Here is a 22,410-nt window from a genome sequence, read left to right as displayed (position 1 = left end):
ACTTGCTACTTTCTCTTTAAGAATCTAGGATGAATTCCTTCAAATACCCAGGACTTATCAGCTCTTAGTTCCAACAGTTTACTCAGTACTACTTCCCTGGTAATTGTAATTTTCTTCAGTTCCTCCCTCCCTTTCAATTCCTGATTTACAGCTCGTTCTAGGGTGTTACTTGTATCCTCGCCAGTGAAGTCAGATTCAAACTCTTCAATTCACCTGCCATCTCTTTATCCTCCGTTACTGAATCCCCATACTCAATTTTCTGCACAACCAACACTTATTTTGATAACATTTTTTAAGAAAAGCTGAAAAAAAACTTTCCAACCTGTTTTTATCATTTTTTAGCTAACTTTCTAACTCTAATTGCCGTGCTACTGCCTGCATTATTTCTGATATTTTGCCACAGCTCTCAACTCTAGCATCAACCTGTCTGCTTATTCTATTGAACTGACCTTGGTTAAGTGTTGCAAAACACACAAGGGCAAATCTTTCCTCTCCAGAAAGTCTTAGTACTTAACATGATAAAATTCACTTTGAAATACTGTTCATCCAAATTTTATCAAGCACGTACTACAGATTCAACATCCCACAATGACACCCAGTTTTGTTATGATCTTTAATTCTGAAGAGACATTTGAATACCCAGTGATTAACTGAAAGAATTCTTCATTAAGTTCACATTTTTAAACAAATAAAAGTTACCAATTAACTGGAGTAACTTAGCAGAATGGGATGTATGGCCTTAAATTGTAAATCTAGTTTTCTTTACATCCCTGCAAGAGTTCCCATGAATCTTTACAAGAGTCTTGATAGTTCATTCACTTTCTGGGAATAGTGCAAAGGATGCAACATCTCGCTAGGATTCACTTGAATCCTTCTCAGGATTCCAAGTATTCCTGGTAATTGTATGTGGGAAAAGATCTGCCACCCTGGCAACCCACAATAGGCCCACAAAAGCAAAATTGGCCAAACTGTACTAAAATACCCAGAATGCCTCAGCACGGACCAAGCAGGCTGACAAGTGAAACTAGACAGCATTTGCAGACAAGGGAATACCGGTACACTTCAAACACCCACTAACAATGAGAATACCACAGGTATCCCAAAGCCCCGAGGGCAGCTTCACAACCCAGCAACACCAAAGCCACACAAAGGACAGGTCAGACAGAGAGGCATCAGCAAGAGCATTGCTCCCAGGACAGGACAATGGAAGCAACTCACCGCTTCAGAGGAGACATTAGCACCTCCCTGCGAAGAGGAATGGAAGCTCCTGATCCATCGATACTGTCAGAATGTTGCTTTGTGTAGAGAATTAGGACATTTCTCTGATAACTGTTTTATGATTAGCATCATTGTATCTAGATTACTCCATTTCTAGCAGCAACATTTCACTGCCACCCAGACAATTGGCTATGAGGTTGCTTTACTATCCAAAGCCATCCTGTCCCTACAACGTCGCCCTGCCCCCACTCACTCTGACCACCATTACAGATGACCACGACTGTTTAGACATTGTCCAGCAGGTCATCGCCTCATGCCCTGACCTCTCTGAAACACCTCTAGACAACTCTGACCTCATTCTCTATACGTATGGCTCATCCTTCAGGCCCTCAGACCACTGCACACTGGCAGGATATGCCATCTGCACTCCTTTCACAGTTCTAGAGTCAGCTGCACTGCCAAATGGCACATCTGCACAAACTGCAGAGCTGTTTGCACTCACTAGGGCTTGTGTCATTGCTAAAGGACACACAGCAAACATTTATCCTGACTCCAGATATGCCTTTGGAGTCATCCATGATTTTGGCACATTCTGGAAACAGAGAGTCTTCATCACATCAGCAGGGAGGCCGCTACAACACGCTGCGCTGATTTCTAACCTTCTGGAAGCAGCCCTGTTACCCTCAGCCCTAGCAATGATCAAATGCCATGCCCATACCTCTACCACTGACCCAGTCACCCTCGGGAATGCCTCAGCTGACACAGCAGCCCGGAAGTCGCACTGCACCCCACCATCTACATCCTGCAGGCCCCCAGAATAGTGAAGGCCCCAGTATTCCCTGAGCCCATGGAGGCTGTGCAAGCTACCCAAGAAACTGCTCCAAAGCAGAAAAAGGACAGTTGGGCCTGCATTGGGGCCACACAATCTCCTTCCCTCAACCTGCTAATGCACCCTGATGGCCGCATCATTTGCCCAAGTGCCCACCTACACACACTGGCCCGAGCAGCCCACAGCATTGGCCACACGGGCAAGAGGGGCATGATACACACTGTAACACAGTCCTGGTATGCACCAGGATTCACTGCTGCTACCCAAGCCCTGATATCACAGTGCCTCATCTACCTGCAGAACAATGCAGGGAAGCCAGTTGCCAAGTACCTGCCAGTTCCTGAGGGGCCTTTCAGCCACTTACTGATGGACTTCACACACGTCCCAAAAACAGGGTTACAAGTACATCCTGGTCAGAGACATGTTCTCCAAATGGGTGGAAGCATTTCCCACAAGAAAGGATGATGCATGTATGGTAGTAAAATGCCTCCTAAATGATGTCACCCCCAGATCTGGAGTTCCCAGCAGCATAGAGACGGAGAGGGGGACTCACTCACGGCTCGGCTTGTGACCGGCATTAGCGAGGCACTAGGGATACCACGGCAACACCCCATTCTCTACCAAGCCCAGTCGTCACGCATGGTCGAGCAGATGAATGGCAGACCAAAACCACCCAGAAAACAGGACTGACCTGGTCAGACGCCTTGCCACTTGCCCTCTGTGCTACACATGCACAGCCAAACTGAACAGTTGTGCTCACCCCTTTTCAAGGACTTATGGGGCAGCCTATGCTCACTGTCACCAGAGCCCTGACACTCACCACAGACACAGCCCTGCTTCTGACACAAGAGGCCCCACTAGAGTATGTCCAGGCCCTTAGCAGGAGCATTAGTGCTCACACAACCAGATCAGGGCTGCGTTGCCCACACCCCAATCAGTGCCCATTCATCTGTTCTGACCCGGGGACTATGTTATGATAAAATCACCAGAAAAAGGATTCTCTCTCCCCTCGGTGGAAAGGCCTGTGCCTGATGACAACCCGGACTGCTGTGAAACTGGAAGGATGGCCCGAATGGACACATGCCACCCGCTGCAAGAGGGCTCCACAACCTCTGAACAGGGACCACACAGAGGAAGGCACCACTCCGACCACCCAGGATGGATCCAGCTGCTCGCGGCAGCCATCACCATCTGATCTGTCTGACCATCACACTGTGGCTTGCTGGTAAACAGGGCCAAGGGGCAGCACATTTTATAACCCACTGTAATTTGCAGGCCAACACCTTCCTCAAAATGGCCCATGGGTATGCTCAGCGATTTAATCAGACCCACTGCTGGGTCTGCACTAGATCCCTGTCCACTCTCACAGGGGGCATTCCCTTCGCCTCAATCCCCTTCAATATCTCTGACATGGCGGAATGGTGGCTGGAATCAGACAGGTCCCCGGAGGTTACCACACTCAAAATACCACCAGCAATGACCAAATATGGGGACAACAGCCCAGCCCGCTGGAGGTCTGCGGGTTACCACCTGGACAAATATAAAGAGTGGTTTTACCCGGCCTACAACCTCTCCCATGAGCCCCCAGCCCTGACCATTGCTGACAACAGCCCACACAGGCCACCTGCAGGTTCCATCTGTTTGAGATACACACAGCCACCCGGATGGGAAGCTGGCTGGAGCCGGTGCATTGACTCCCTGCTCCTAACTCCCGCAGCAAGCTGATCCACTGCAGAAGGCAGCATTTTAAACCGACAGGTCCTCCACAGGATCACCCAGAATACCACCTTCCTCACCAGCTGGACAGGGCCCCAGACACTCCATCTCCAGACCGACAACAGCACCTATTTTATCTGTGGCCACAAAGCCAACCCCTGGCTGCTGTTACCCTGGACTGCGAGCAACAATGTTGGGTATGCAGTACCATTCATTTATCACTCCCAGTCCCCTCCCTTCCCAAAGCCCATGCCACGCAGCAGACTTGCCCTCGCTGCCATCGAAGCAGCTCTCTACCTGATGTCACCCCACTCTGCAACCTTACAGTTACAGGTAGAAGCCCACAAACCCGCTGTCACAGTACAGGAGGTGGCAAACTCCACAGCAGACGCATTCGCCCAGCTGAATGTGGAGGCTGTTGCCATCTGTACAGTGGCTCTGCAGAACAGGATGGCCCTGGACTACCTACTCGATGTGAAAGAGGGCATGCGCAGAGCCTGACGGCAGGGACTGATAGCCCTCATCGCTATCATTGCCGGGCTTAGAGTGCTAGCCATGGCTATCCGACTGTGCTGTTCATGCCTATGTACAATTCTGTTACCCTCTGCCCCCCTCACCACTCAGCTCGCACAGATCCATTGGGAGAACATCCCTGCCCCTAAAATAGCTTCTCCTGGACCAGACTCAGACACTGAGAGCTATCTGTCTGATACCGCGACCCCCCACCCGACAATCCCCCTGACTCCGGCTACATTGCCCCTTCTCGTCCCTCCCCTAAGCAAAACAAAAAGAAATGGGGGGGTGGGGGGAGAGATTGTGGAAAAAGATCTGCCACTCTGCCAACCCACAAAAGCAAAATTGGCCAAACTGTACCTAAAACACCCAGAATGCCCATGCAGGCTCACAAGCCAAACCAGACAGCACACACGGACAAAGGAATACACTTCAACCTCACTAACAATGACAGAGCACCACAGGTATCTCAAAGCCCCAAGGGCAGTTTCACAACCCAACAATACCAAAGCCACACAAACAGCAGGTCAGACAGAGAGGCACCAGCAAGGATTTCTAGTGAAGGCAGCCCACACCTCCCAGTGCTGCCAGTAACCTTTACAATGCTGATGAAATGACACAGTACATGCACTCATGAAAAATTTACAATTTCTAACGATACCAGCTACTTATTCACTGCTCCACTACATTGGAAACTTAGTGCAGGAGGTTGAAATGAAATGAGCAGCTTTAAAACAAAAACCTCTTGGAGCTCAAAGCTTTCAATGACATTCTGAGCCCAGCAGTAAGTGGGCTGCCTTCACTAGAAATGATGTGGAGGAGCCAGAGATGGACTGGGTTGGATCAAGTTAAAAAAAATCACACATCAGGTTATAGTGGTTTATTTGGAAGCACTAGCTTTCGGAGCGCTGCTCCTTCACCAGGAAGCTGTGGAGCAGGATCATAAGACAGAATTTATAGTAAAAGATCACAGTATAGTGCAACTGATCGGATATATTGAACAAACCTAGATTGTTGTTAAGTCTTTTGTCTTTTAGAATAGGTTGCAAGTTTTAGTTCATTAATGTGTAAATCCCAGAAAGTCTTTGAAGTTAGATGACTTAAGGTTTTATATAAATAGGTTTCTTCTCAGTTCAAACAATGAAATGTGTGAGGTTTGAGTCTGTCTGTATCCCAATCTTGAATCAGACTGGTTCTATTTTTAAAGTAGGAATTTACAAATATTACATGGATCAACTGCCTGCAGGTTGTGTGCTTTTTGATCAAAGTTGAATGTATCTGCAAATGCAAATTCACCCCATAGACCTTTATTGAGACCCAACTTTATTACAGCTTCAGATCCCCCCAGCAAAAAGACATAGAAAAAGTAGCTTATTTTTTAAAAAACAGTTCAAGTTCAAAGCGTACACAGTCCCCCCACTCCCAACTTTCTTTACTATTGGTCAGCTCCGAGTTATCCCTTTGTAATTGGATCCTTGGTACAGCCTTAACCCGCAGGAAGTATTGCCTCACTCAGCAATTTCAACCCAGACCCTGTATCCAAGTAAGTTTCTCCCTGTTCATTTCTGCAGGTGGGGGAGTTAACCACACTGCTGTGGGTCTGGAGTCACATGTAGGCCACCCGGGTAAAGGATGCAGCTGGGACAACTGAGGGAATCCTTTCCTGCAACGGCAGTTTCCTTTCCTAAAAAGGGCATGAGTGAATCAGATGGGGGTTCTCACGCCCCTGCCCCCAAAAAATGGTTTCATCGTTAGATTCCGAACTCCAGACTTGTGATCGAATTCCAATTCCACCATCTGCCACGACGGGATTCAAACCCAGGGGTCCAGTCGATAATGGGACTCTGCCATTGCTCCTTCAATTCCCCTGCCATGGCATGTGAACTCGCTGGTGCCTCTGCAGGTGGGAAGAGCGGGTGAATCCCTTCCCACACAGAGAGCAGGTGAATGGCCACTTCCCACTGTGGACCCGCTGGTGGGCCAGCAGGGTGGAGGACTGTGTAAAGCCCTTCCCACACTCAGGGCAGCTGAAGGGTCTCTCCCCAGTGTGGACCCGCTGGTGCTTCAGTCTGTCGGATGAATTGCTGAAGGCTTTCCCGCACTCTGGGCAGGTGAAGGGCCTCTCCCCGGTGTGGACCCGCTGGTGGGTCAGCAAGGTGGAGGCGTGGGCAAAGCTCTTCCCGCACTCGAGGCAGCTGAAGGGCTTCTCCCCTGTGTGGACCCGCTGATGCTTTAGCTTGTCGGAGGAATTGCTGAAGGCCTTCCCACACTCAGGGCAGCTGAAGGGCTTCTCCCCTGTGTGGACCCGTTGGTGCTTTAGCCTGTCGGAGGAATTGCTGAAGGCCTTCCCACACTCAGGGCAGCTGAAAGGCTTCTCCCCAATGTGCCCCCGCTTATGCCTCAGCAGGGCAGAGGAATTGCTGAAGGCCTTCCCGCACTTGGAGCAAAGAAACGGCCTCTCCCCAGTGTGGACCTGCCGGTGGGCCAGCAGACTGGAGGCCTGGGTAAAGCCCTTCCCACATTTGGGACAGCTGAAGGGTCTCTCCCCCGTGTGGACCCGTTGGTGCTTCAGCAGGTCAGAGGAATTGCTGAAGGTCTTACCACACTCTGTGCAGAGGAACGGCCTCACCCCGGTGTGACTGCGCCGATGAGTCTCCAGGGCAGACGGAAAATGGAAACTTTTCCCACAGTCACCACACTTACATGGTTTCTCTACGGGGCAGGATCCCTCAGGTTTCTCCATGGCCAAAACTTCAGCTGCACACAAACATGTGTCGAGCCCCTCCCTGCCGTAAATTCCTCTTTCCAGGTCGTATAACTATTTCTGGCTCCACACTCAGTGCACTGCAACAGTACGGTCTCTCATCCAGTCCCACTGATTCTGAAAACATATAGAAACAGGAACCAAAAAGCTTTGCTCCTTCTCACGGAATCACAGTCGAAAATTGTTGTGTTCCCAATGGATTGAGTGACTGTCAGACATTGATGTCAAAGTGAGGACTGCAGACACTGGACACTCAGTGTCGAAAAGTGCGGCGCTGGAAAAGCGCAGCAGGTCAGGCAGCATCTGAAGAGCAGGAGAGTCAATATTTCAAGCTTAAGCCCTTCATCTGTTGACTTTGAAACTTCTGTCTTCAGATCTTCAAATACTCTGTAAAAAAAGATTTCAAAAGTCATCACTGTCAGTCCAGGGTAGAAATTCAGAACAAGCAACTCTACTTTCTGCAGAACATTCTTTTCTTTTGTTATTCCACAAAATTGAAAGCATCATCCCACTCTCTCTCTCTCTCTCCTTCTGTTCTCACTCCACTCTAATTCCCCTGAAGGTGCTGATTCAGGATCTTACAGGAGCAGAAAAGCAAAAATGTCAAGACTGACATCTCTCTGAATTTTGGATAGCTCCACCTGAAAATTAGTTTCTTTCCCAACATTGGAATACTGCTGAGAGTGAGCAGGTCTGATTTTGGGAAGCAAAAACTGTCAATTCAGGATGAACCTACAATGCAGCTTCTTGAAGAACAATGAGACACGAAATGGTTAACGTCCCCAGGAAGGGGAAGAAAATGAGACATCAAGGTATTGACACCGACACCAGAGAGAAAGTGAACATGCGGACCAGATATCCAGAATCAATCTAGGCCTATTTGCCAGCACTTGGCCTATATTTCTTTAACCCCTTCCTATTCATATACCCATCCAGATGGCCTTTTAAATGTTGTGATTGTACCAGCCTCCACCACTTCCTCCAGCAGCTTGTTCCTTACACACACAGCCCTCTGAATGAAAAAGTTGCCCCTTAGGGGCAACTTTTTCACTTTCCTTCCCCACCCTAAACCTATTACCCTTACATTCTGGAGTATCCCATCTCAAGGAAAAGACCTTGATTTATTTACCCTATCCATGCCCCTCATGATTTTATCAACTTCAGCCCCCAGCGCACAAGGGGAAACAGCCTCAGTCTGCTTGACCTCTCCCTATCACTCAAACCCTGGCAACATTCTTGTAAGTCCTTTCTGAACCCTTTCAAGTTTCACAATATCCTTCTGATAGGAGTGAGACCAGAACTGCATACAACATTCCAAAAGTGGCCATGGTTCTGCTGAACAATGGCAATTTAATTCCAAAATATTAATTTCTTCATGAGAAGGGAATAAATGGCCATGTAGCTGTAAGAGGTCTCCTGCAGAAGAGTGTAGAACTGAGTGAGAGAACTTTCCATTAAAATGGAGAGGAACAGAGGTGATTCTGTGACTGGGGACTTAAATCTAAAGCAAGGAAATTACAACAGCAGAGGCACAAACAGGCCACAACAAATGAGGGAACATTATTGAAAGAAATGACAAACATTTAAAGAGCACCTGGAGGAACTGCAACAGTTGTCCATTCCTGTCTGAAAAAATAAAACACAGAAGGTGGCACAGCCACGGCTAACAAGGGACATGATGGATAGGACTAGATCCAAAGGAGTGGCGTACAAATTGACTAAAAATAAAGTAGCAGATCTGAAGACTGGCAGCAATTCAGGTTTCAACAAAAAGATTGATCAAAAGGCAAAAATGGGTATGTGAAGACAAAAAAAGATTAGAGAAAACAATAACAACTAGAACAGGCAAAGTTCTCATGTGGAACAAAGAGATGGCAGACCAATTAACCACATATGTTGCTTCTATGATCACAAAGGAGGACACAGGTAACATCCCCAAAATGTTGGGGAACACAAGGTCCATTGAGAGCAGGACTGAAGGAAATGAGTAGTTGTGGGGAAATGGTGTTGGGAAATTGATGGGATTAAAAGTTTACAAACCCGGTGCTGGTAACCCACACCCCAAACTATGGTCCAAGGTCATGCAATTGGCAAATCTTGAGCTAATCTTAGCAGAACTATTTAATGGTAAGGTCCTACGGAGTGTTGCTGAACAAAGTGACCTTGGAGTGCAGGTTCATAGCTCCGTGAAAGTAGAGTCGCAAATAGATAGGATAGTGAAGAAGGTGTTTGGTATGCTTTCCTTTATTGGTCAGAGTATTGAGTACAGGAGTTGGGAGGTCATGTTGCGGCTGTACATGACATTGGTTAGGTCACTTCTGGAATATTGCATGCAATTCTGGTCTCCTTCCTATCAGAAGATGTATGAACCTTGAAAGGGTTCAGAAAAGATTTACAAGGATTATGCCAGGGTTGAGGGATTTGAGCTATAGGGAGAAGTTAAACAGGCTGGCGGTTTTCCATGGAGAGTTGGACGCTAAGAGGTGACCTTATAAAGGTTCATCAAATGATGAGGTGCATGGATAGAATAAATAGACAAAGTCTCCTCCCTGGGGTGGGGGAGTTGATAACTACAGAACATAGGTTTAGGATGGGATGGGAAAATTTTAAAGGAGACCTAAGGGGCAACTTTTTCACACAGAGAGTGGTAAGTGTATGGAATGAGCTGCCGGAGGAAGTGGAGGAGGCTAGTGCAATTGCAACATTTAAAAGGCATCTGGATGGGTATATGAACAGGAAGGGTTTGGAGGGATATGGGCCGGGTGCTGGCTCAAGTTATCCCTCCTCCTGAAGAGAATTTCAAATCCATCTTCATCATGACTTTCCTCCACTCCTGGTGTTCTCTTTTCCCAGTCTACAAACTGAAAATAACATCAGCACATCAATGCTCTCCTGGTCACTGCGATCTTGGAAGGACCCAGTTTCTGTTCCAGCGCCACAAATGATCAGATTCATTCACCTCAAATTCACAGCCGTATCATTCCAGATCTCTCTCTCTCTCCCTCCCACTCCCTTTTCCTGTGTTAATGACACACAGACCAGGCTCAGGGCCAGGTCTCTCAGAGTGAAATGAGGACATTCTAGTTGAATGACACCAACTGTCATTTCTCTCCCGGAAGTGACGGTTGATGGTGCCCTCACCAAGATGGCCGCCCGCGCTCCCCGCCCCAAGTCAACATGCGCCTTATCCTTACAATGATGGCGCCCTGTTGCCCGGGCAACCCGAGAGCTCCTTCCCCGGTGAAGCAAACACTGGGCCTGTGGGGCTTTTATTCGCGGCCTGCGGCCTCCCCCTAGGAGTTTATAAACTCCCCAGTCTCCCTCCTCCCGCGGTTCCCAATCCTACCCTGTCTCACTGTCTCCTCTCCCCGGGGGCAGGAGCCAGGTCTTGGCGCTCGGACCTGGCGACCTCCCCGGGATGTTTCTGAAACCTGGTCCTGTTCTGAAGAAGGATCCCCGGACCCGAAACACGTCCTCACATTTCTCTCAACACGAGCTGCCGGACCTGCTCAGCTTTTCCAGCGGTTTCTGTTCTTGTTCCTTCAGCCGCCGGCGCCATTCCTCTCCCACACTCAGTAACGTTGCTTCACCGCACGCATGCGCACTGCCAGGGCCCCATAGAGAGGTTTCTCCATCGCATGGCATCGTGGGAATGGAAGGTGCCATTAATGTCATGAAATCCAGTATCCCATATGCCTTCTTAACTGTCGCAGTCACTTGTTAATGAAGTACACGTCAGGGGGAAAATGTTTAATCGATTTTAGATTTATATATTGAGTGGAACACTACAGCTGTTGAACTCTAAACTCTAGTTCCAATTCGCTCTTTCTCTGTTCTCAAATAAGCACCGAATCAATGCTCTCCATCGGACCCTTCTTAACATTGATTTTTTTTAGTTTGCAGATTCCAACCCTCTGTTTCAATAATTTATTAAAATCTACTTCTAGTACATGGGCGTCACTGGCTGGCCAGCATTTGGTTCTCCTTGAGAATGTGGTGGTGAGCTGCCTTTTTGAACCGTTGTAGTCCACATCCTGTATGGTGACCCACAACGTCTTGAGAGAAGGAATTCCAGGATTTGGACCAGTGACACTGAAGGAACAGTAATACAGTTCCAAGTCAAGATGGTGAGTGGCTTGGAGGGGTACTTGCAAGAGTTTGTGTTCCCATGTATCTGTTCTCCTGGTTCTTCTATATGGAAGTGGTTGTTAGTTTGAAAGGCAACTTGTAAGGTGCTTTGGTAAATTTTTGCAGTGCGTCTTGTAGATACTACACACTACTGCTTCTGCACAGTGGATATGGTACCAATCAAGCAGGCAACATTGACCTGGACGGTATGAAGCGTTTCAAATACAATTGAAGCTGGAATCCCATCCAAGCTAGTGGGGAGTAATGGAATACTCTGCTGACTTGTGGCTTGTAAAAGTTGGAACACGTTTTGGAGAGTCAGGAGATGAGTTACTCACTGCAATATTTCTGGCCTCTGACCTGCTCTTGTAGCCACTCTGTATGTATGGATCATTTAGTTGAGTTTCTATTCAATTGTAAACCCCAAGGATGTTGATCGTGGGGTATTTAGTGACAGTAACAGTGTTGATATCACAGGTCAGTGGTCAGATTATCTCTTTTGGAGATGAGTCATTGTGTGACATTTGCGTGGCATTATGTTACTTGCCACTCACCACCCATTGGATTTGGTTAAGATCTTGTAGCATTTCTAACAGAACTGCTTCAGTTTGTGAGGAGTTGTTTATAGTGCTGAACATCTGCAATTATTGTGACATCGCCACTTCTGAACTTATGATGGAGGAAGGTCATTGATGAAGATGGTTCGGCCTACGAACTCCTGCAATGTTGTCCAGAAGCCGCGATGACTGACCTTTACAAACCATAGTCATCTTTCCATGTGCTAGGTATGACTTAACAATTAAGACATAGAAAACTAATTGAAGGAATAGGTATGAGACGACCCTCTTCAGGGTGTCTCCAGTGCAGGTTTTCTGTTCTCGAAACAATCTGATAAATGTTGACATTCGTCAGCCTTTTGATCTTGGCAGTTTCCTTTCTCTCCAACATTTGTTTCACGTTAGCAAGCTGAATTCTTCTGCATTTTTCAGGAAAATGTTTTCCAGAAGGTAACATTCTTAATATCTGTGTAATATTCCATGGGAAAACTGTCTATAGTCCACCAGTTGGAGAGAATTTCTCTGAAAAGGCTTGTCAAATGCCCTGCTTCCACGAGACCCCGTGTTCCCAAAGTTGAAGTACTTTTAACAGCCCCTTTATATTTTCCAGAATTCCCATGATAGGGGACATGTGCCACTTGTACCCACCACAAATCTCCTGAAACTGGGTGCACTACAAAAGTCCAGCAGGAAGATTATCAGTAAAAAGGTGAGGTTTCAATCATAGATTTATAGACATCTAGAGACACACTGCACGGAAACAGATCCTTTGGTTCAACTCATCCATGCTGACCAGATGTCCCAAGCTGACCCAGTCCCAAGTTCCAGCCTTTGGCCCATATCCCTCCCAGGTGCCTTTTAAATATTGTAATTGTACCCATCTCCACCACTTCCTTGGCAGCTTGTTCCACACACACACACCACCCTCTGCATAAAAAGATTGTCTTTTTGCTACCCATAGCACCTCCTCTCCGTTCCCCCACCACCCTCGGCACCCCCTGTCAATCCACAGCTCCTCCTGTCCATTCCCACCCTACCACCCACAGTGCCCCATGTCCATTTCCCTCTCCCCACCCTCTGCCCCCCCATCCATCCTCTCTCTCTCCCCTCACCCTCCACTCTCCATCTCTCTGTTCCCTGTCTATTCTCTCTCTCCACCAACTCTCTGCTGCCCATTCTTCCACCGCCCCCACCCTCTCCTTGCCACTCATTCCCTCTTTCCAAACACCCTCTGTCCCCCGTCCATTCTCTGTCTGTCCTCGTATTCTGCACCCCACACCATTCTCTCTCCTGCCCTCTCCCCAACACTCTATCCCCACACTCTCCCTCTCAGACCCTTACCCGCATTCTCTGGATCCCCCATGCTCTGCTCTGCAGGCCTTTCTCAACCCCCCCCAAAGTCCTTCTATTCTCCCTCACCCTCTACCCTCCTGTCCATTCTCTCTCTCTGATCTCCACAGCTACACCCAGCCCCCGTCCATTCTCTCTCTATTCTCCCCAGTCCCCATCCATTCTATTTCTGTCCTCCCCAGCCCCATCCTCTAGCCCCCATCAATGAGAGGAAGGAATCTGGTTGGTGGCAGGGAGAAGGAGGAGCTAGAAAGATAGGGAGCTTATTTGAAGTTGAGTTCCCCAATGTTGAGTCCTCCCAACTCTACGCAGCCTGGACAGAAGACGAAATGTTGTTCCTCCAATTTGCAGTTTGATTCATTGTGGTAAGGGAGGAGGCCAAAGATGGTTATGTCAGAAAGGGACTGGGAAGGGGAATTAAAATGGCTGGTGACTGGGAGGTCCAGCCGACCTCTGTGGGCCCAGGTATGATGCTCGGTGAACTGTTCCCCAAGCCTCCCCAATGTAGATAAGTCCACAATTGACAAACACATGGCAAATGTAGTACCACAATGTAAAAGTATAGCATCTGTTGTGAAAAAAAAGCAGAAAGGAGGTGTATTGTTTAAATGGTGATGTATTGGGATGTGGAGCAAGTGAGGACTGCAGATGCTGGAGATCAGAGTCAAAGTGTGGCACTGGAAAAGCACTGCAGGTCAGGCAGCATTCAACGAGTAGGAGAGTTGATGTTTTGGGCATAAGCCCTTCATCAGGAATGATGTGTGAATGTAACGTTGAAACGTTGTTACGGTACCTGCATCCTTCCTCTGGACATTTATTCCACACACAAACCACGCTCTGTGTTTTTTAAAAAAAAAACTGGTGCCCCTCATGTCTTTTTGAAATCTTTCTCCACTTACCGTCAAACTTTGCTCCCTAATCCTAAACCACCTTAGAGAAAGGAGACCCACCGTTCACCTCATCTATACCCTTCATGATTTTATAAACCTCTATAAGGTCACGTCGCAACCTGCTGTGTTCCAGTGAAAAAGTCCCAGCCTATCCACTTAGATGTAGTTAGATTCACATCCAGTTATGATCTGTTCAATGCTGGTGCAGGCTCGAAAGACCAAATGGCCGTCTTCTGTTCCCAGTTCTCTTACTGTGTCCAGGACAGCAAGAGACGAGAAGACATAGGAGCAGAAAGTAGCCCATTCAGCCCATCAAGTCTGCTCATACCATTCAATTGTGGCTCATAGGTTTCTCAATCCCATTCTCTTGCTTTCTCTCCATAACCCTCAATCCCCTTCGTACTCAAGAACATATGTCTCAGTCTTAAATATACTCAGTGACCTCGCCTCTGCAACCTTCTGTGGCAATGAATTCCATAGATTCACCACTATATGGTTGAAGAGTTTTATGTTTATCTATGTTCTAAAAGGCCTTCTATTTACTCTGAGGCTATGCCCTCGGGCCCGAGTCTCTCCTACCAACATAAACATCGTCCCAACATCCACTGTGTCCAGGCCATTCAGTATTCTGTGTTTCAATTAGATCTCTCCTGAGTGTGGGCCTGTTGGTCAGCATGAAGCAGACCCTTCAGGATGAGGTACAGCAGGGATTAGGTTCAGCAAATGGAAAGAGAGTATGTGGGATAGGGAGTTTCAGCTTCTACGGAATAAGAGAGGAAAGAGAGTTCATTATAAATTAGAATTGTTCAGGTGGGCCAATGGGTCAAGGAGTGGCAGATGGAGTTTAATTTAGAGAAATGAGAGGTGTTGCATTTTGCAGCTGTATAAGACATTGTTTCAGCCACTTTTGGAATACTGTGTTCAGTTCTGGTCTCCCTGCTATAGCAAAAAGATTGTGAAACTTTGGAAGTGGTTGGGGAAGATTTACAAGGCTGTTGCCATGCTTGTGACCTACAGCGAGAGGCTGAAGAGGCTAGGGATATTTTCCATGGAGAATTGGAGGCTGTGGGGTGATCTTATAGATGTTTATGAGGGGCATGGATAGGGTAAATACCCAAGCACTTTTCCCCAGGGTAGGGGTGTCCAAAACTAGAGGGCATATGTTTGAGGTGAGAGGGGAATGATTTAAAAGGGACGTGGCCGGCAAGGTTTTCATGCAGAGGATGGTGCATGTGTGTAACAAACTACCAGATAATGACAACATTAAAAGGCATCTGGATAGGTACATGAATAGGAAGGATTTAGAGGGTTATGGGCCAAATGTGACTAGGTTAACTTAGGATATTTGGTTTGCATGACAAACTGGGCCGAAGGGTCTGTTTCCATGCTTTATAACTCTAATCAGCTTTGCTGAAAGCAGAAGAGTCAGAGCACTTTCAGAGCAGCTTTCAAAGATGTTTTGCCCTTACTGGGAGCAATAGACAATAGGTGCGGGAGTAGGCATTCTGCCCTTCGAGCCTGCACCACCATTCAATATGATCATGGCTGATCATCCTTAATCAGTATCCTGTTCCTGCCTTATCTCCATAACCCTTGATTCCATTATCCTTGAGAGCTCTATCCAACTCTTTCTGAAGTGAATCCAGAGACTGGGCCTCCACTGCCTACTGGGGCACAGCATTCCACACAGCCACCACTCTCTGGGTGAAGATGTTTCTCCTCATCTCTGTCCTAAATGGTCTACCCTGTATTTTTAAGCTGCGTCCTCTGGTTCGGCACTCACCCATCAGTGGAAACAGGTTTTCTGCCTCCAGAGTGTCCAATCCTTTAATACTCTTATATGTCTCAATCAGATCCCATCTCAGTCTTCTAAACGCAGGGGTATACAAGCTCAGTCGCTCCAGTCTTTCAGTGAAAGGTAGTCCCGCCATTCCAGGAATTGACTTTGTGAACCTATGCTGCACTCCCTCAATAGCCAGAATGTTTTTCCTCAAATTTGGAGACCAGAACTGCACACAGTACTCCAGGTGTGGTCTCACCAGGGCCCTGTACAGCTGCAGAAGAACCTCTTTGCTTCTATACTCAATCCTCTTGTTATGAAGACCAGCATGCTATTAGCCTTCTTCACTACCTGCTGTACCTGCATGCTTACCTTCATTGACTGGTGTACAAGAACACCCAGATCTCTTTGTACTGCCCCTTTACCATTTAGGTCATAATCTGCCTTCCTGTTCTTGCCACCAAAGTGGATAACCATACATTTATCCACATTAAACTGCATCTGCTATGCATCTGACCACTCACCTAACCTGTCCAGGTCACCCTGCAATCTCCTAACATCCTCATCACATTTCACCCTGCCACCCAGCTTAGTATTATCAGCAAATTTGCTAATGTTATTATTAACACCATCTTCTATATCATTAATATATATTATGAAAAGCTGCAGTCCCAGCACTGATCCCTGCGGTACCCCACTGGTCACTGCCTGCCATTCCAAAATGGAACCGTTTTTCACTACTCTGTTTCCTGTTAGCCAACCAACTTTCAATCCAAGTTCGTACTTTGCCCCCAATACCATGTGCCCTAATTTTGCTCACTAACCTCCTATGTGGGACTTGATCAAAAGCTTTCTGAAAGTCCAGGTACACTACATCTAATGGATCTCCCTCGTCCATCTTCAGAGTTACATCCTCAAAAAATTCCAGAAGATTAGTCAAGCGTGATTTCCCCTTCATAAATCCATGCTGACTCTGTTACTACTATCCAGATGTGTCGTAATTTCATCCTTTACAATAGACTCTAGCATCTTTCCCACTGAGGTCAGATTAACTGTTCTATAATTTCCTGCTTTCTCTCTCCCACCTTTCTTAAAACGTGGTACAACATTAGCCACCCTCCAATCCGCAGGAACTGATCCCAAATCTATCGAACTCTGGAACATAATCACCAACGCATCCACGATTGCTCGAGCCAGCTCCTTCAGTCCCCTGGGATGTAGACCATCAGGGCCCAGGGACCTATCAACCTTCAGACCTAACAGTCTCTCCAACACCAATTCCTGGCAAATATAAATTCCCTTAAGATCAGTTCCTTCAGCCACTGTTACCTCAGGGAGATTGCTTATGTCTTCCCCAGTGAACACAGATCTGAAGTACCAATTCAATTCTTCTGCCATTTCTTTGTTCCCCATTATATATTCCCCTGTTTCTGTCTTCAAGGGCCCAATTTTAGTCCTAACCATTTTTTTTGCCTTTCACATACCTAAAAAAGCTTTTACAATCCTCCTTTATATTTTTGGCCAGTTTACCTTCGTACCTCATTTTTTCTCTATGTATTTCCTTCTTAGTAATCCTCTGTTGTTCTTTAAAAGCTTCCCAGTTCTCCGTTTTCCCATTTATCTTTGCTATGTTATACTTTTCCTCTTTTAACTTCATATGTTTCTTAACTTCCCTCGTCAGCCACAGTCACCCATGCTTCCTCCTAGGATCTTTCTTCCATTTTGGAATGAACTGGTCCTGCATCTTCTGCATTATACACAGAAATGTCTGCCATTGTTCCTCCACTGCCAACCCTGCTAAGGTATTGCACCATTGAACTTTGGCCAGCCCACTCCTCATAGCTCCATAGTTCCCTTTATTCAACAGAAATATTGTCACTTTCGATTGTACCCTCTCCCTCTCAAATTGTGTTATGGTCACGACTTCCCAATGGTTCCTTCACTTCGAGGTCCCTGATCAATTCTGGTTCGTTGCACAGAACAAGTTACAGTGAAATCTTTAATTTGTGGGACAGCAACTGAGTGAATGAGTACATCCAGAATTTTAGTGGAAAGTGGGAATTCACTGCACTGTGGGGATGAAGTGCTTTAAGGTTTACCGGCAGTAAGTACAGTGTGCTGAGTGGGGAACTGAGTGAAGGGTTAGGTGGGTTCTTGTTTTAAACTGCTCATTTCTTTCAGCCTCCAACATTGTATTTCCACTGCTGTACATCAGAAGGAGTGAATCAGTCACTGTTATCATTAGAAACCTGACGGTTTTCAGTACCGCAGGTATTGCATTGTTTCCTGAGCATTTTAAAGTTTACTGACAGCAGCGGGATTTGGGCCGTATTCACTGGAAACGATCAAGCAGACAGATAACACATACGAGAGCGGAGGGTGAGACTTGTCTTTTGATTTGGTGGAAGGTGGAAGATGGGAGGTTCTGCGCACTGTGATCCGGGGCAAACACGACTGCAGTGAATCATTCAATCCCTACAGTGTGGAAGTAGGCCATTCAACCCCTCTGAAGAGCATACCATCCAGACGCAAGCTCACCAGCTCCCTGCCCTGTCGAGTAGTTTCTGCTAGTGGATGAGACTCGGCCATAAAATTAGGGGGAGTAGATTTAAGGTGGGGATGAGGAGGAGCAATGTTTTTCCCGGAGTGCAGTTAATCTGTGAAGGGTGAGGGTGGATTGGCCGTGATAAATTGCCCCATGGGCTCCAGGGATGTGCAGATTAGGGTGGATTCGCCATGTTGTTACCCATAGTGCCCAGGTATGTGCAGGTGAGGTCTAATCGGGGGGTAAATATCGGGCAGGAGGGAAAAGGGAATGGATGTGGGTGGGTTACCCTTCGGAGGTCGGTGTGGTCCCATTGGGCCGGGTAACCTGCTTCTACATTGTGCGGATTCTCTGAAAGGAAAGAATTTTTGCAAACTGTGCAACGCAGCGCGGGCCTCAATGCGGAGCAGGCGCAGTGCGGACCCGCCGTTCGCCCCGCCCCTTCGTCTCGGAGACCGTCCCTCGTCACTTGCTCCTCCCACTGTCCCGGCCGCTCTCCGCCTCTCGCTCCACCCAGTCGCCCTGTCGCCCGCCCCTCTCCGCGCTGCTCGCTCCTCCCCTTCCTGTCTCTCCCTCCGCCGCCTCGACCCATCGATGACGTCACAACGCGGAAGTGGCTCCGCTCTTTCAGAGTAAAACCCTTTCGCTGGACAACTCTTCAATCTAAGCGGGAGACACTCTGTTCACTGGTAGCAACTGGAGTGAATCCAGGGAGGGAGCAGACTCTGCAAACTCAGGTATGTGTCTTCATTGCCCGGGTGAGGAGGGACGGAAGGATAGCCTGGGGCTGTTTTCCCCAGCCCGCGCCAGAATCTGAGGGGTAACCTGATAGACTTTTATAAAATCATGAGGAGCATAGATAGCGTCTTTCCCTTGGGGTGGGGGAGTCCAGAACTAGAGGGTGATTGGTTTAGGGTGAGAGCGGCGGGGGAGGGGGCGTGGAGATTTAATCGAGACCTAAGGAGGCAACTTTTTCACGATAAGGTAGGTGGGAGGATGGTGAAAGTGTGTACGGAATGACCTGCCAGAGAAAGTAGTGGAGGCTGGTACAATTACAGCATTTAAAAGGCATCTGGCGGGTGTATCAATACGAACGGGTCAGAGGGACAGGGAACAACTGCTGGCAAATGTGTCTAGATTAATTTAGGATATCTGGTCAGCACAGAAGATTTTGACTGGAGTGCCTGTGTCTGTTTCTGTGTGTATATCTCTGTGACTGGCTTTCCACTAACGTTTGCCACGTCTGTATGTTCAGTTTCTCTCTCTGGTGTTGGTGTTAATACCTTGATGTCTCATTCTGCTCCCCTTCCCGGGGACATTAACCATTTCTTGAGGTTGTTCCTCAAGAAGCTGCATTGCAGGTTCATCCTGAATTGGTACACATTGTTTTGCTTTCCAAATCAGACCTGTTCACTCTCAGCATTATGCCAATGACATGAAAGATATTAACTTTCAGGTGGAGTTTCAGAGAGATAAGTATTGACGTTTTTGCTTTTCTGCCCCTGTAAAATCCTGAATCAGCATCTTCAGGAGAATTAGTTAAAATGGAGTGAGAACAGAGGGGGAGAGAGAGAATGGGATGGCGCTTTCAATTTTGTGGAATAATAAAAGAAAAGAATGTTCTCCAGAAAGCAGAATTACTTGTTCTGAATTTCTACCCTGGACTGACAGTGATGACTTTTATATTCTCATTTTACAGCGTTTGAAGATCTGAAGACAGAAGTTTCAAAATCGACTGTAACGTCAACTCTCCTGCTCCTCGGACGCTGCCTGATCTCTGTGCTTTTCCAGTGCTGTACTTTTTGACAGTGACTCTCCAGAGTCAGCAGTCCTCAGTTTGGTGTCAATGTCTGACGGTCACTCAATCCATTTTTGACTGTGATTCTGTGGGAAGGGGCAAAGCTTTTTGGTTCCTGTTTGAGTACATTTCCAGTATCAGTGGGACTGGATGAGAGACCTACTGTTGCAGTGCACTGAGTGTGGAGTGTGTAACAGTTATACCACCTGTTAAGAGGAAATCACTGTGCGAAGGGGCTCTACACACGATTGTGTGCGGTTGAAGCTTCGGCCATGGAGAAACCTGAGGAATCCCGCCCTGTGGAGAAACCGTGGAAATGTGGTAACTGTGGGAAAGGCTTCCGTGTCCCGTCTGCCCTGGAGACTCATCGGCGCAGTCACACCAGAGAAAGGCCCTTCAGCTGCCCTGAGTGTGGGAAGGGCTTTACCCAGGCCTCTGCCCTGCGGACTCACCAGCGGGTCCACACAGGGGAGAGGCCATTCCCATGTCCCGAGTGCGGGAAGGCCTTCAGCAATTCCTTCAACCTCCAGACCCACAGGCGACTCCACACTGGTGAGAGGCCGTTTTCTTGCTCCGAGTGCAAGAAGGCGTTCAGACATTCCTCTGACCTGCTGACCCACTGGCGGGTCCACACGGGGGAGAGGCCCTACAGCTGCCCCGAGTGTGGGAAGGCCTTCAGCAATTCCTCCCACCTGCTGACTCACCAGCGGGTCCACACACGGGAGAGGCCATTCACCTGTCCCAAGTGCGGGAGGGGATTTAGTCAGGTGAGCAACTTGTGGAAGCACCAGCGTCTCCACACTGGGGAGAAACCCTTCAGCTGCCCCGAGTGCAGGAAGGCCTTCAGCAATTCCACCACTCTGCTGACCCACCGGCGGATCCATATGGGGGAGAGGCCATTCCCCTGCACCGAGTGCGGGAAGGCCTTCAGCAATTCCTCCATCCTGCTGAGACACCAGCGGCTTCACACAGGGGAGTGGCCCTTCAGCTGTCCTGAGTGCAGGAAGGGGTTCAGCGATTCCTCCAATCTCCAGACCCACCAGCGGATCCACACTGGGGAGAAGCCCTTCAGCTGCACGGAGTGTGGGAAGGCCTTCATCTGCTCCTCCCACCTGCGGAGGCACCAACGAGTTCACGTGCCATCGCAGGGTGATTGAAGGAGCAACAATCGAGTGCCATTAGGGACTGGACTATCAACCCAGTTCCGGGGACTTCTGAGTTTGAATCCAGCCCATGGCAGATCACGGAATTGGAATTCGGTCCGAAATCTGGAGTTCAGAATCTGATAGTGAAACCGTTTTTGGGGTGGGGGGCCCCATCTGATTCACGCATGCTCTTTTTAGAGAAGGAAACTGCCATTGTGGGAAAGGATTCATTCAGTCATCCAGCTGCATCCTTTACCTAGTCCAGCCTACAGTGACTCCAGACACAGAGCTGTGTGGTTAACACTATACTGTTTAGGTAAAAACAATGACTGCAGATGCTGGAAACCAGATTCGGGATTTGTAGTGCTGGAAGAGCACAGCAGTTCAGGCAGCATCCAAAGTGCAGCGAAATCGACGTTTGGGGGAAAAGCCCTTCATCAGGAATAAATCAGCCCTTCTTGATGAAGGGCTTTTGCCTGAAACGTCGATTTCGCTGCACTTTGGATGCTGCCTGAACTGCTGTGCTCTTCCAGCACCACTAATCCAAAAACAATACTGCTCAGCACCTCCCGTCTTTCCTCCCCCTATCCCCCCCATCCCCCCACCACTCAGCCCCTGGCAGATGAGTGGGCAGAAACTTACTAGGAGACAGGATATGGGTTGAAATTGCTGAGTGAGGCAATACTTCCTCCAGGTTACGGCCGTACCAAGGATCCAATTACAAAGGGACAACTCGGTGATGACCAATAGTTAAGAAAGGGTGGTAGGGTGGTGGGGTGATGGGGGGGGTGGTGGGGTGAGCAGTACGTGTGCTTTGACCTTGAGCTGTTTAAAAAGCAGCTAGTTTTTCTACACCTTTTTGCTGGGGGATCTGAAGCTTTAACAAAGTTGGGTCACAATAAAGATTACCTGAATTTACCGCAGGCTCAGACTCTCATTGAAAGCTTTGAGCTCTAAGCGGTTTTTTGTTTTAAAGCTGTTCATTTCTTTCAGCCTCCTGCACTAAGTTTTCAATGTTGTTTATCAGATGGAGCAGTGCATGGATAGCTAGTATCATTAGAAATTGTAAATTTTTCAGGAGTGCAGGTACTGTGTTGTTTCATTGGCATTGTAAAGTTTCCTGGCAGCACTAGGAGGTATGGGCTGTGTTCACCAGAAACGATGTGGAGGTGCCAGT

At 47.9% G+C, this 22,410-nt stretch overlaps 3 protein-coding genes across 3 annotated transcripts in view; 2 read left to right on the top strand and 1 right to left on the bottom strand.

Annotated features, from left to right (window-relative positions):
- LOC132808466 (zinc finger protein 729-like) overlaps positions 1 to 7,107 on the bottom strand; it is a 42,797-nt gene extending 35,690 nt beyond the window's left edge. The window contains exon 1 of the mRNA XM_060822126.1: positions 6,148 to 7,107. Within this exon, the coding sequence (XP_060678109.1) occupies positions 6,148 to 7,019 (872 nt within the window). The 5' untranslated portion in view covers positions 7,020 to 7,107. The remainder of the gene's footprint in view (positions 1 to 6,147) is intronic.
- Positions 7,108 to 18,938: 11,831 nt separating this feature from the next.
- On the top strand, positions 18,939 to 21,649 carry LOC132808480 (gastrula zinc finger protein XlCGF7.1-like). Its single transcript, XM_060822148.1, has 2 exons — positions 18,939 to 19,027; positions 19,990 to 21,649. Exon 2 carries the CDS (start codon positions 20,361 to 20,363, stop codon positions 21,243 to 21,245), a length of 885 nt encoding a protein of 294 aa, XP_060678131.1. The 5' UTR covers positions 18,939 to 19,027; positions 19,990 to 20,360; the 3' UTR covers positions 21,246 to 21,649.
- LOC132808475 (gastrula zinc finger protein XlCGF7.1-like) overlaps positions 18,972 to 22,410 on the top strand; it is a 506,159-nt gene continuing 502,720 nt past the window's right edge. The window contains exon 1 of the mRNA XM_060822141.1: positions 18,972 to 19,027. The gene's annotated coding sequence lies outside the window, so the exon portion shown is untranslated. The remainder of the gene's footprint in view (positions 19,028 to 22,410) is intronic.

The sequence above is a fragment of the Hemiscyllium ocellatum genome (genome assembly GCF_020745735.1).
Source record: "Hemiscyllium ocellatum isolate sHemOce1 chromosome 27 unlocalized genomic scaffold, sHemOce1.pat.X.cur. SUPER_27_unloc_6, whole genome shotgun sequence".
NCBI lineage: Eukaryota > Metazoa > Chordata > Chondrichthyes > Orectolobiformes > Hemiscylliidae > Hemiscyllium > Hemiscyllium ocellatum.
The sequence above is the reverse complement of the archived record's forward strand: the minus strand, read 5'-3'. Positions and strand labels throughout refer to the sequence as shown.